At 42.4% G+C, this 13,548-nt stretch overlaps 1 protein-coding gene across 1 annotated transcript in view; it reads left to right on the forward strand.

Moving 5' to 3' along the window:
- Positions 1-13,548, forward strand: part of fat3b (FAT atypical cadherin 3b) — a gene marked incomplete at both ends in the record, with an annotated part of 105,817 nt that overhangs the window by 3,351 nt on the left and 88,918 nt on the right. Inside the window, 4 exons of the mRNA XM_080781087.1 lie at positions 33-167; positions 381-582; positions 9,476-9,594; positions 13,454-13,548. The exon at positions 13,454-13,548 is cut by the window's right edge and continues 104 nt beyond it. Of these exons, the coding sequence (XP_080637213.1) occupies positions 33-167; positions 381-582; positions 9,476-9,594; positions 13,454-13,548 (551 nt within the window). The remainder of the gene's footprint in view (positions 1-32; positions 168-380; positions 583-9,475; positions 9,595-13,453) is intronic.

A 13,548-nucleotide genomic window follows, 5' to 3' on the forward strand; every position in this document is an offset into this window, starting at 1 on the left:
AAGTAACCATTGTATTGCATTGCATTGTACAGGTGGACTCAGTGAGTGGGGTGTTGAGGATTGGGAGAGAGCTGGACTATGAGAAACAGCAGTTCTACAACTTAACTTTACTGGCTGAAGACAGAGGAGTTCCCAGTCTCAGCTCTCAAACATATCTCGAGGTGGAGGTGAGTAATGCACGCACGCACGCACACGCGCGCACACACACACACACACACACACACACACACACACACACACACACACACACACACACCTTGCCTAAATACACACTGTAAACACATTATTGTCTGTCCATATGGTGGCACAACACGACTCTTTGCATTGTTTCTTTTCCCCTTGTTTCAAAAACAATTAAGTGATTCACAATGTCTCCACAGGTGGTGGATGTCAATGAAAACCTGTATGCGCCATACTTTTCTTACTTTGCTGTCAGAAGCTCTGTGAAGGAGAACTCTCGAGTGGGCACCAGCGTACTGGCGGTCAGCGCTAATGATGAAGACAAAGGAAGGGATGGCTCATTGAAGTACTCTGTCAGAGGAGGCAGCGGGCTGGGCACTTTCACCATCGACGAAGAAACAGGTGCGACACAAGATCAATTCGGTGGCTGTTTACGTGAAGTGAAAATCCAATACTTCCCTTGTATCATGATGTGAAAATCAAAGCTTAAATTTATTGTTAACCACTCCAGACAACAAGCAATCTGAACTAATAATCTAGCCCCCCCCCCCCCCCCCCCCCCCCCCTCATGCATGACTCAGTTTATTAGGAGCCTACTTGTTTTGTGTTTTGTGCAATCTCATTTTGTCCTTGGGCACCAATTCTTTCTCTGTCATACTCTGTTTACACTTTCACCCATCAAAAAGAAAAAGAAACCACCAAAATACAACAGAATATTTTGACACAAACAACAGGCGAAGCAGTGGCACTCTGTTGGCATTAGTGTGTGTGTGTGTGTGTGTGTGTGTGTGTGTGTGTGTGTGTGTGTGTGCGTTAGTGCGTGCGTGCGTGCGTGTGCGCATGTGTACTTACGTGCATGCAAGGATGTGTGAACACAGTGCATGTCTGTGTTCACGTCGGTATAGTCTATGTCTGTCTGTCCATGTCTATGTCTATCGTTTGTCCATGTCTGTCTGTGTTCATGTTTGTATCTACAGTATAGTTTGTCTGTCTGTGTTTGTTGTCCTTGTCTACGTCCATGTTTCTGAGGGACGAGACAATGTGTTGAGGGTAGAGGTGTCAGAGTTGCACTGTGTGTTGGTGGAGGTCTCACGTGGGTTCAGTTTTCTGGGACATCATTAATGTAATGAGGGCATCATGTAATCTACACAGTACAAGGTTAGAGTCTGGGCCCAGGCTGTCCTGTGTAAGTGATCCGGTCCTGCTTGCATAACATTGATCAAGGCTTCCCACCTGCCATTCAGCTGCAAAGTATTGAAGAATCTTAGGGATTTAAAAGCTGCTGCTGACCCAGGACAAAAAGTTAAATAAAGTAGCTTTGGAGCTTTTGTCTCCAGAACTGTCTGTCAGGATGATGTATTGAAGAGGCAATGAATGGGCGTTGACTCACAAACTCAGTTAGGGATAAACTGATTGAAAGTCCTTTTTAGAAAATAGGACAAAACGTTGGTTTTAGGTTATTCTTCTCATCTGCAGAAACGTGTAAAATCAATAGGATACCCTAACCTAAACAGTGACTCACTCCCCAAAAGGCATTATTGTGACTTAGTGACCAAACCAAACACGTGCCTTGAATGGGAGGGGTGGGCAAATAAGGCACATTCTGACAAAAACGGTTAAAGCGTGCCTTATGCAAGCCGACTTGAGCCAAGCAAGCTTAGGCGAGCGAGCTGCCGTGCCGAACGTTGCTCAGTCCGCTTGAGCTGACTCAGCGGCGTCTGTGTTATGATCCCCCCCCCCCTCCCCCCTCAAGTTACATGTTCAAAATATGCCTTTTGGAAGTGAGACAGCGTTGCCTAAAACATAGTTTGATAGCACGGTTAAAAATATTAGGCTTTAATAGGCTTGTCACACAGCCTAGTAATTTCATTAGATTTTTATTTATTTCGAATAGGTCAGTGAGAGACAGGGAAGGGGAGAGACAAACTGCAAATAGTTTGGCCGGTCCGGTAATCTAACCAGGGACTCACTGTCAGGCATTAGAGCATTATTACATCTATCTATGGTATGTGCCCTTACCACTACGGCTATGGGGTTGCCCCAAATGATTTAACTCTGTATCTATTGTACTGATTTATTATGGTGGCCTGGACTGACTGACTTTCAACTAGGTTAATTAGTATTGATAGTGGTTGAGAGAGATAAAGGGGGGTGGGTGGTAGTCACAAAGACAGACATTATTATTATTAATGGAGATTTAAAACAGCATTATAATAACGCATCTACAGTATAGCCCAATCATATTAATTCTGTATTGTTTTGAGGTACAGTAACTGGCTGTATTGTCATTCTGTAAAATGTTGTGAATACATTTTTAGTTAACTTTAACCGGTCATTAACCTCAGGCAGTTAACCTCTTTCAACCCATGGCGTCCATAAATACTATCAAAAATAGTCCATTTCCTATTTTAAACAACTAAATCTACAATGCCAATGAGTATAAATGCAACACGCTTTTTGCAATTTGTCGTATGACGAAGTAGGGCTTAAATGGCTAATGCACTGACTCACCACTGTCAGTAACTGCAATGTCCTGCCATGGACACAGAGCAGTGTTGCATGTCGTCTCCTCCTCGCTATATCTATATTCTGTCTCTCTTCAGTGTCTTCACTGCCCCATATAAAGTGAAACAGAAATGCCTTAAAAAACATTCATTTTATTTTTACAGTGATGCCAATATTATGGTCGAATTGCATTGAGCTGAGACATTGTGCAAGTGAGAAAGACTGTGAGCGACGGAGATGTGATTCCTAGACAGCTATCAGAGGTCCTCTCTAACTGTTCTGCTACTACTACTCACCTCAGAGTGAAACCCACATAGACAGCATGAGATCCAGAGAGACAACCGTTAAGTGTGGATTTTCCAGGGGAAATCAGACCACTTGCTAGAGCAGAACAGAGAAGGGAGAGGGCAAGACAGGAAATGAAGCGAAAAGGCAAAGACGGTGCAGTTGGGGGAGCTTTTGGCAGTGGTTCTTAAATGGTGTGCTGTGAGACAAGGTATGCCTTGGGACTTTGTAACCAACAAACTTAGCTTTCTTCTTCTTATACTTTTTACAGTATAAGAACTTCATGGACAGTAAGGAAGTGCATTCACTTTAGTAATGTACTTAACTTAAGTAAAACTGTTTTTGATTAGCATATTTGGACTCCACTACATTTCTATGAAGGGAACTTTTAATACAGCAATGCATTGATATTTGATAAGAACAAGTGTTTTTTAAACGCAAGTACTTTAACCAAAAAATATATACTTTAATTTGACTGAGCAACTTTCACTTGAATCAGAATCAGAAGCCTTTATTGCCATGACATGTAAACATGTTAGGAATTTGGTTTGGTGCACAGCATGCAGTTACAACATTAGGACAAGTGCAAAACAGGACAAAACAGTGCAAAAACAACAAGTGCAATGAATCGTGAATAAATATAAAGTGCAGAGAGTTCAAGTGTTCATATCAGGTCAGACACCAGAAGGGGAAGGGACACACACCAGGATAGCCGTGGGGATGGAGGGAGGATAGAAGGGGGTCAGGGGGACACACCAGTGGGGATGGAGGGAGGATAGAAGGGGGTCAGGGGGGGACACCAGTGGGGATGGAGGGAGGATAGAAGGGGGTCAGGGGGGGACACCAGTGGGGATGGAGGGAGGATAGAAGGGGGTCAGGGGGGGACACCAGTGGGGATGGAGGGAGGATAGAAGGGGGTCAGGGGGGGACACCAGTGGGGATGGAGGGAGGCTAGAAGGGGGTCAGGGGGGGACACCAGTGGGGATGGAGGGAGGATAGAAGGGGGTCAGGGGGGGACACCAGGATAGCCGTGGGGACTGCATGGGGGTTGAGTACTTGTCCTGTATCCTAGTATCATGGTTCCTTCCTGCTGTACATTTAAACATTTAGATGTTTCAATGATTCATCCGTGGGTGGAAGGAAAACACAGGCAATATCTATCATAGTAGAAACAGGAGCTTCTCGGGTTTAAGTACTTAGCTCTCCGGCACTTGAACAGAAATTGGTATTCTTGTCATTGCGTATGGAGGTTAAAGCAATCCCAGCAATATCTCATTGGGCTGCTGTCAGAGAAACCAGTGTTCCTTTATTACACACTAAAATCCAGAGTGTTGATATAACTTAGTGAGTGTAAAAAAGGACCATGTGAGGGTCCGTTTGAGTTAGATGAACACTGCATATTTTACTGTGCAGGGACTAGGCAAGCTGGTGGCAGGATTTCTTTGTCACAGTCAGGATGAAGCATTCCTTAAGTACACAGATACACTCTTAAAAACGAATATATTATTTTCTTTTGGCATAACAAACAGACCTCTACATTCCTATCCCAAAATACAGAGAAGTGTATGTTTGTTTTTTTTCCCCTCCAATTACCATGAAATTGATTGCTTGATTAATGGTGTTAATGATCTGGTGCAGCTGCTGAAACGGCATCCTAGAAATCAACTTCATTAGGTACTGGACATGGTGGATGCAAACACCAGAGTGGTAGAGAAAAATAACGTGTCATGATGTTCAACCTTTTTATCCGTCAGAGACTAGCTAGGGATGTCCCGATCGGATCGGGTGATCGGACATCGGGGGCGATCACGTCATTTTGGGTTAGGGTTAAATAATCGGAATCGGATCGGGAGCCAATAAACGTGATTGGGACATCCATCCCTAGTATCAATATTATATCCATATCATGATATTAGACTGGATATTGTCTGTGATTTGGGATATTGTACTATTGTGATATGGCATAAACGTGTTCTATAAATATAAATATCGGATCGGGAAAAATCGGTATTGGCAGATGCTCAAAATTACATGATCGGGACATCCCTAAGTCTAGCCATCTATAACGGGGTGGAGCCACTCCGTTTCTGTGTGGATTCAGAGGTCCACATCATTTCCAAGTTTATGTTCGTTCTCTGAAGTGCATTGATGCGAATGGAAGCTGTCAAGTTGGATTTATATTGAAGTCGCAGAATAGCACCTGTCGGTTCGATAGAGGTTTTGAAACAGGCAACTCTCATTTTACCCGTCCTACCACCTCTGTCGAATCGTCTGATAGAGATGAGATGAGCTTTGAAAAGGACATGGTCAAGGACGACAGCAATACAAGCTAACACTTTACTATGCACTCTGGAAGCTCTGAGTCACACGCATGCACGCACGCATGCACGCACACACACACACACACACACACACACACACACACACACACACACACACACGCACACACGCACACACACACACACACACACACACACACACACACACACACCTATTGGTGATGCGGTACCACTACCACCTAAGCCTTTGCCATGCAATTGCTGTGGGAGACATGACAAGACTAGCAACAGATGCTAGCTGATGCAAAAGCACATACACTCACACACGTGCCAACACTCCTGCTGATTGTGTACATGCCATTCTGATGCGTGGTGGTCCTGGCTGAGTGATCCTCAGTAAAGTGGAGGGGCGATCGTGGCACTGTGCAGTGAACAGGGAATCAGGGTCTTTCTCTCACTGTCCAAGCAATCCCCTAAGTGTTAATCAACACTTTTATAGACTTACCCGCACGTATATTAACCACTATTATTTAGCAGTGCTTTTACTCAAAATTAGATTAACTTGCTGTTCTTTCTGAATGTCAAAGACCAGTACGGTGACAACATATCATATAGAAACAGCCGCCTAGTATTAGATTTATCAGCAATCATCTATGAAATGTAGCCTTCAAAGATGGTTTAGGAATCATCAGACCCAGGCACAACCTGGTGGGGATTGAATGATTCCTCAGAGGTTAGAGTGAATCATGTTATCAGCTAACTCATTATAAATCACCTTGGATAAGCATATCAGCTAAAAGCCTGAAATGCAAAATTTAAATATTCCAAAAGTTTGAACTTGACACTGAGGAAGATTGCACTGTGCAAGAGAGGTGTGCATCTATCCAACATTTGTTTGGTGCAGTTCTACATTTGTTTCATCTCATACTAGGATGTTTTGCACACTTTTTGATTATAAAAAATATGTTGTTTTATTGCTATATGTGCCACTTGAAATGAGACATGTTCGCATCCCCCCAGTGACCGTAACAGTGCGTAAAAATGGCCTTGACCGTAACAATCCCAAAAACGAATTGTGTGTGTGTGTGTGTGTGTGTGTGTGTGTGTGTGTGTGTGTGTGTGTGTGTGTGTGTGTGTGTGTGTGTGTGTGTGTGTGTGTGTGTGTGTGTGTGTGGGGGGGGGGGGGGGGGGGAGAGACAGCGAGATCAATTCGTGGCGGTAGCGACTCGCCACGACCTATTTTTTTACGCCATGGCGTATTCTTCAGAATCCGCCGTGGCGAGTACAAAATCCGCCGTGGCGAGTACAGAATCCGCCGTGGCAGCGACTCGCCACGACCTATTTTTTTACGCCATGGCGTATTCTTCAGAATCCGCCGTGGCGAGTACAAAATCCGCCGTGGCGAGTACAGAATCCGCCATTGTTTTTTTTTTTTTTGCGTGCCGTGGTGCAGGTTTTATTGTCCTAGTAATACAATTCTCGGATTTATTTCATCCTCTTCTAGCGTAACGGTTAGCGCTCTCGCCTCTATAGTCAAGGCACTGTGCCGACCCAGGTTCGATTCTTGCAAAAAGCAATTTTTTTTTTTCTTTAAGTTTTTTTTTTACCCGTACATACAGTGTGTGTGCGTGCGTGCGTATACAGTGTGCGTGCGTGTATGCGTGCGTATACAGTGTGTGTGTGTGTGTGTGTGTGTGCGTGCGTGCTTCATCGTATTTATTATTATTATTATTATTATTAATATGCAGGTAATAATAATAAATACGATGAAGCACGCACGCACGCACGCACACACACACTGTATACGCACGCATACACGCACGCACACTGTATACGCACGCACGAACACACTGTATGTACGGGTAAAAAAAAAACTTAAAAAAAAAAAAAACTTTGCTTTTTGCAAGAATCGAACCTGGGTCGGCACAGTGCCTTGACTATAGGGGCGAGAGCGCTAACCGTTACGCTAGAAGAGGATGAAATAAATCCGAGAATTGTACTACTAGGACAATAAAACCTGCACCACGGCACGCAAAAAAAAAATAAACAATGGCGGATTCTGTACTCGCCACGGCGGATGCGTGCGTATACAGTGTGCGTGCGTGTATGCGTGCGTATACAGTGTGTGTGTGTGTGTGTGTGTGTGTGTGTGTGTGTGCGTGCATGCTTCATCGTATTTATTATTATTATTATTATTATTAATATGCAGGTAATAATAATAAATACGATGAAGCACGCACGCACGCACGCACGCACACACACACTGTATACGCACGCATACACGCACGCACACTGTATACGCACGCACGCACACACACTGTATGTACGGGTAAAAAAAAAACTTAAAAAAAAAAAAAACTTTGCTTTTTGCAAGAATCGAACCTGGGTCGGCACAGTGCCTTGACTATAGGGGCGAGAGCGCTAACCGTTACGCTAGAAGAGGATGAAATAAATCCGAGAATTGTACTACTAGGACAATAAAACCTGCACCACGGCACGCAAAAAAATAAACAATGGCGGATTCTGTACTCGCCACGGCGGATGCGTGCGTATACAGTGTGCGTGCGTGTATGCGTGCATATACAGTGTGTGTGTGTGTGTGTGTGTGTGTGTGTGTGTGTGTGTGTGTGTGTGCGTGCGTGCTTCATCGTATTTATTATTATTATTATTAATATGCAGGTAATAATAATAAATACGATGAAGCACGCACGCACGCACACACACACTGTATACGCACGCATACACGCACGCACACTGTATACGCACGCACGCACACACACTGTATGTACGGGTAAAAAAAAAACTTAAAAAAAAAAAAACTTTGCTTTTTGCAAGAATCGAACCTGGGTCGGCACAGTGCCTTGACTATAGGGGCGAGAGCGCTAACCGTTACGCTAGAAGAGGATGAAATAAATCCGAGAATTGTATTACTAGGACAATAAAACCTGCACCACGGCACGCAAAAAAAAAATAAACAATGGCGGATTCTGTACTCGCCACGGCGGATTTTGTACTCGCCACGGCGGATTCTGAAGAATACGCCATGGCGTAAAAAAATAGGTCGTGGCGAGTCTCTGCCACGGCGGATTCTGTACTCGCCACGGCGGATTTTGTACTGTGTGTGTGTGTGTTTATGTACACTCAACATGAGAATATTTTGAAATACATTTTTAAGTGTCATCCAAAGTATGTACCACTAGGTCACCTCAGCTGTCACCTTCCTCATATTAAGAAATATTCTGACTCTGCGTTGTGTGTAATGTCTGTGTATTCATATAGTACTATACACTATACGTGGGTAAGTCTATCTTGCTAGAATTATTGTGTATGTGTGAGTGCTTGCTACAGCTACACTGTGTGTAGATCATTATATCCCTGCATGTATAGTGCCTGTAGGTTCCTGTGCAGTGCACTTCATTCAGAGTGTCTCTGGTCTGCACTCAGCAACGGGCAGCAGGTGGGGTTTGGTCAGCTGTGATTATGGCTGACGGTGATTGGAGTGGCGGCAGCTGCTAATGCCTGTGAATGTCACAGAGCCCAAAGTTTATTTTGGTTTAGTTTGTTTCTTTTTTTCCCTTTATGTCGAGCGCTTAATGCAGAGGTTTCTGCAAGGAAGACTTTCCCCTGTTAGTTAACATGCACACAATATACATATACCATAATATTATACTACCATATCATCGCTGATGAGACAGACACCCAGAAACCTTGTATAGGTATCTCCATATTTAAACTTTTGTTGTTGTTTTGTGTTCGTTTCCTACATCATTGTACAACAGTGTCACTAGCAATAATAGCTGATCTACAAGCTCACAACTTGTCGCAGTGCAACACCTTGTGGGCTTCGGCTGTTTTCACTATACAATATTGGGAATTGACAGTTAAAGTGGTTCAGTGTTTCTGTGGGTTTTACCAGTATAAAAAGTATTAATAAAGAACGTGTGACTAAATAATAACTACAAATTGGATCCACTGCATCTTTTATTTACATTTCCTGAAAAGTAGACGTTTTCGAAGGTTTCCAACTGACAGTGACAATATGCTGTACTGCAGCCTACAGTTTTACCGTATATGCAGTAAACATAGTATAGAATCTTTTTCATAATTATGGGGGACATCTTACTCCTAAATGCAGATGTTATTGTTATTGTTAACATAATGGCAATGAACATGGCACATAAACACCTATTACATTCAAAACAACATGTTTCTCTTGGCTCCCACAGGAGTGATTTACACTGCAGGCATCCTGGATTGTGAGACCAAAGACTCTTATTGGCTAACAATTTATGCCACAGACAGAGGAGTTATCCCACTCTCAACTTCCATTGAAGTCTTCATTCAGGTACAGTAGGCTATGTCTGTATGTGCATTATACCCAGGGGTCATCGCCATGTTGGCTTGTGGTCGACATTGTCTTTGCCACGGACATACAACATGACATGAGTTTACAATAATATTACCACACTGAGAGTGTTCAATTGGAACGAAATGGACGGGTCCATTTGGTTCCATTTGAACATTCCCAGAGTTAAGGGGGTCCTTGCAAATAAAACATTTGAGAATCACTATAGTACTAGTTGGACTCCTAATGTGTCATAGAGTCATAGTAAATAATTGTCATACATATTCTGAAGAAAACCTGGAGACTTGACATTCAGTAAGTGGGTGTTATGATCAAATAAGAACATTAATGGTGTGTAAAACAGAAAATCTAAAATTTGCCACAGACAAGACCAAGTCTTTGGCACAGACACATTTGTCCGTGTACGGACATGTTGGTGACCCCTGATTATACCCCAATCCAATCCTATTGGTAAATGGTGCATTTATATAGTGCCTTTATCCAAGGCGCTTTACATAGATGTGCATTACATTCACCCATTCACACACCGATGCCGGAGGAAACCATGCAAGGCACCAACCTGCACATCGGGAGCAATTAGGGGTTCAGAGTCTTGCTCAAGGACACTTCGACAACAACACAATAAAATCAATTGAAAACACAAAAAGAGAAAAAGAAAGCCCCAACTGTCCTTGACCTATGAGGTCTCAATGTCCCATGTACCTTGTGCTCATTTAAGCAAGCTCCATACACTGCATCAAAGTAATCGACAGAAAAGCTTAGTCACAGTTGAATCCTCAAGGAAGACTCTAAGGAAAGTAGAAAAAGCAAGGACAAAATTTTCTCATGTTGTTAATGCCATGCTTATAGTTTAATGTGAATTGAAGCGCGGTTCAAAATGTTTTGTTTATTCTTAAACTAAAGTGTGAAGAATGGTTAAATTAATTCGGCTAATTTAACCATACTCTCCCTCTGATTGACAGTGAAGCTTATTCACAGTTGTGTACTCATTGCATTTCACCCGTTTACAACCTTATCTTCGTATCATTTTGTCCTCACTCATGCTCATAATGGCACCATAATTCTGTCTACTTGCTCTGTCTCATAGGTTGTTGCGAACGCATTGATTGCGAATGCAGTGAGCACTTACTATGAGACCTAGCAGATCATGTCTGTCTGTGTGTCTGTGTGTCTGTCTGTCTGTCCCGCTTTTGTGCCCATATATGGAGCTGAGTGATTTGTGTCACCATGACTCAGCCATAACCATATAAGGAGTCCCCAAAGCAGCTATACGTCCAAAACCCAAATATGTACGAGCTGCATTCGCTTCCCGCGTTTGCGCGTCTTACTGGTCTATGGACAGTTCAGAAACCTGCCTACCAATTACTTCATAGTAGGGATTCCAGGCTAATAGAAATGGCATCCTTTCTCGTAATGGAAAGATAATACATTGAAATCTAATCCATTGTCCTTGCATCAATAAAGTTTAAATTTAAATAATGTTTGAAATCTTGTTTGAAATGACTAAACCCATTATGAGTGAATCTGTGGGATATCTGTTGGCAAACTGCCATGGATTTTGCCACCGTGGAGAAACGGACTGAGAACATTGTACCGTAAATGAGTGATGTTGCTCTATTATGGGATCCCTCTCTTTTGGACCGAATAGTCTGAAATATATTCATTGTATTGTATTATAAATTAAAATAAATGACCAAACCTGCCTGTCACTGCTAGGCCGTCTCTGAACTGTCCATACCCGACCTCTGAGACACAGAGTAGACATAAATGGTATCATCTCAAAGTGAGCGCATTAGTGAAGATGAATTATATGAAAATGGATGAACTTCTGTTTTACAGTTTGGCTTAGCACCAATGTAGGGGTTTGTGCATGAAACTGACAAATGTTTGAGTTAAACTGACCCAAATATTCTGGTTATTTTGATACAAGTAGAGAAGTAGACCATGTAGGTATAAGGTCTCAGTATGCTATTTCATTCACAGAGGAATTCTCTGTTTTTCCTTTAGCTGCAAAGAAATGCACTGTATTGTATTCTAATGGATAGGGAAACATTTCATTCATCCCTGCACATCGCAACAATAATAACAGCTGCGTTTGAATAGCACTTTTCTTAATGACTCTTCTGTAAAATTCTGTACAATGAAACCAATAAAACACAAGCAATCAACCATGACATGTTATAATAAAGCCCCCCCGGCAGACTCTGCACAGCGCACAAACAATGTTCAACTCCAATCAAATAAATTAACAATGATGTCCAGTATATTAAGAAAAGAAAAGAAAACAAACAAAAAACAGCAAAACACAATTTAATGCAGTTATAAAGTAAAGCTCTAGCAGTTTTTTGTTCTCAAAAGTTTTTAAAGTGTCAACACAACATGCAAAGTTGACGCATTTTATTCCCTCAGGCAGTTTTCCCCCCAAAAGTTCTGTTCAGAAATGTACCCACTCAGTATGGGGGTGTACTGTATGTTGGTGTCAAATAACATTATTTGTCAGCTCAAATACTACAAATGCACTTTTGGTTGAAAAACAAGTCCAGGCATGACATTGAGTTTTATAAGAAATGCATTAATTCTTCTTTTTTGCCAGGTGCTTGAAAAGCTCCTGCAATACATTTGCTACTACCTCAATTGACCTTATGCACACCGCTGTCATCTTGTCAGCAAGGTGCTAACTAGGTGCAACTTCCCATTGACAGCCCATTCATGCAAACAGAAAAGTCTGATGGTATTAAACAACGTCAAACTCACCAACATTGCAGCTGTATCGGTTTGTCTCACAAAAATCCACCGTAGAGATGTTATGAGCAACTCCCTGTCAATAAATTCCTTGCAGATGATTATTTTTCTAAGTGTCAGAGTTTGGAAGCACTCGTTATCAGTAAAGAAACCTCCTGCTGCCTCCTGTATTATGTGCAAATTCAATGTGTTGTTGAGTGATAGTCAACAAGCACTTCCAAACTCTGTACTGTACTGTACTGTACTGTACTGTACTGTACTGTACTGTACTGTACTGTACTGTACTGTACTGTACTGTACTGTACTGTACTGTACTGTACAAGCCCTCCTGGCCTGGCTAGGCTGTGCAACAGTGAAACTTGGTGGTGAACAAACGCTATAATGCTATTTTGGTGCTCGGACCCAGGGACCCAAGGACACAGCCACACACATAGCTGTCTATAGGAGTGGTTGCACCACTCAAAAATCACCTGCAAGGAATTTATTGACAGAAAGGAGCTCATAACATGTCTACAGTGGATTTTTATGAAACAAACACTTTGCAGATAGAAAGAGGATAATTCAAGTTTTTTGCACACCTGCAATGTTGGTGAGTTTGACGTTGTTTAATACAATTAGATAGGACTTTTCTGTTTCGATGAATGCTGCCAATGGGAAGTTGCACCAGTTAGCGCCTTAATTGCTGGCAAGATGGCAGCGGTGTGCATAAGGTTAATAACGGCCGTAGTGGACACTTTATCATGATTGGCTGCCTCGTCTCTAGGCTGCCTCTAAGCCAAGAATTGCCGATCTACAGTACAGGCTCACAATGCGTCGCATCCTGACGCATTGTGTGGTTGTTGATGGCATCTGTTCATTTCTAACTCGACTAACTCATTTAACAGGGTTTGTTGAGGCAAAAAGCAAAAAGCTTTGCCTCAACAAACATGAAAATGTTCATGTTGATTTGTTGATGTATATTTAAAAACATATATAATAACATAATATAATAATTATTATTATTATTATTTGCAGCCTATACCTGTCTCTTTATTTCGGTCTCTCTCTTTCTTCTCAGTTCTTTCACTCACTCTTTCACTCTCTCTCTTTCTCTTAGGTGGAGGATGTCAATGACAATGCTCCCCTGACCTCTGACCCTATCTACCACCCAGTCGTCATGGAGAACTCCCCAAAGGACATGTCCGTCATCCA

This window comes from Protomyctophum bolini (assembly GCF_963924005.1).
Source record: "Protomyctophum bolini genome assembly, chromosome: 13".
NCBI classification, from domain to species: Eukaryota; Metazoa; Chordata; class Actinopteri; order Myctophiformes; family Myctophidae; genus Protomyctophum; species Protomyctophum bolini.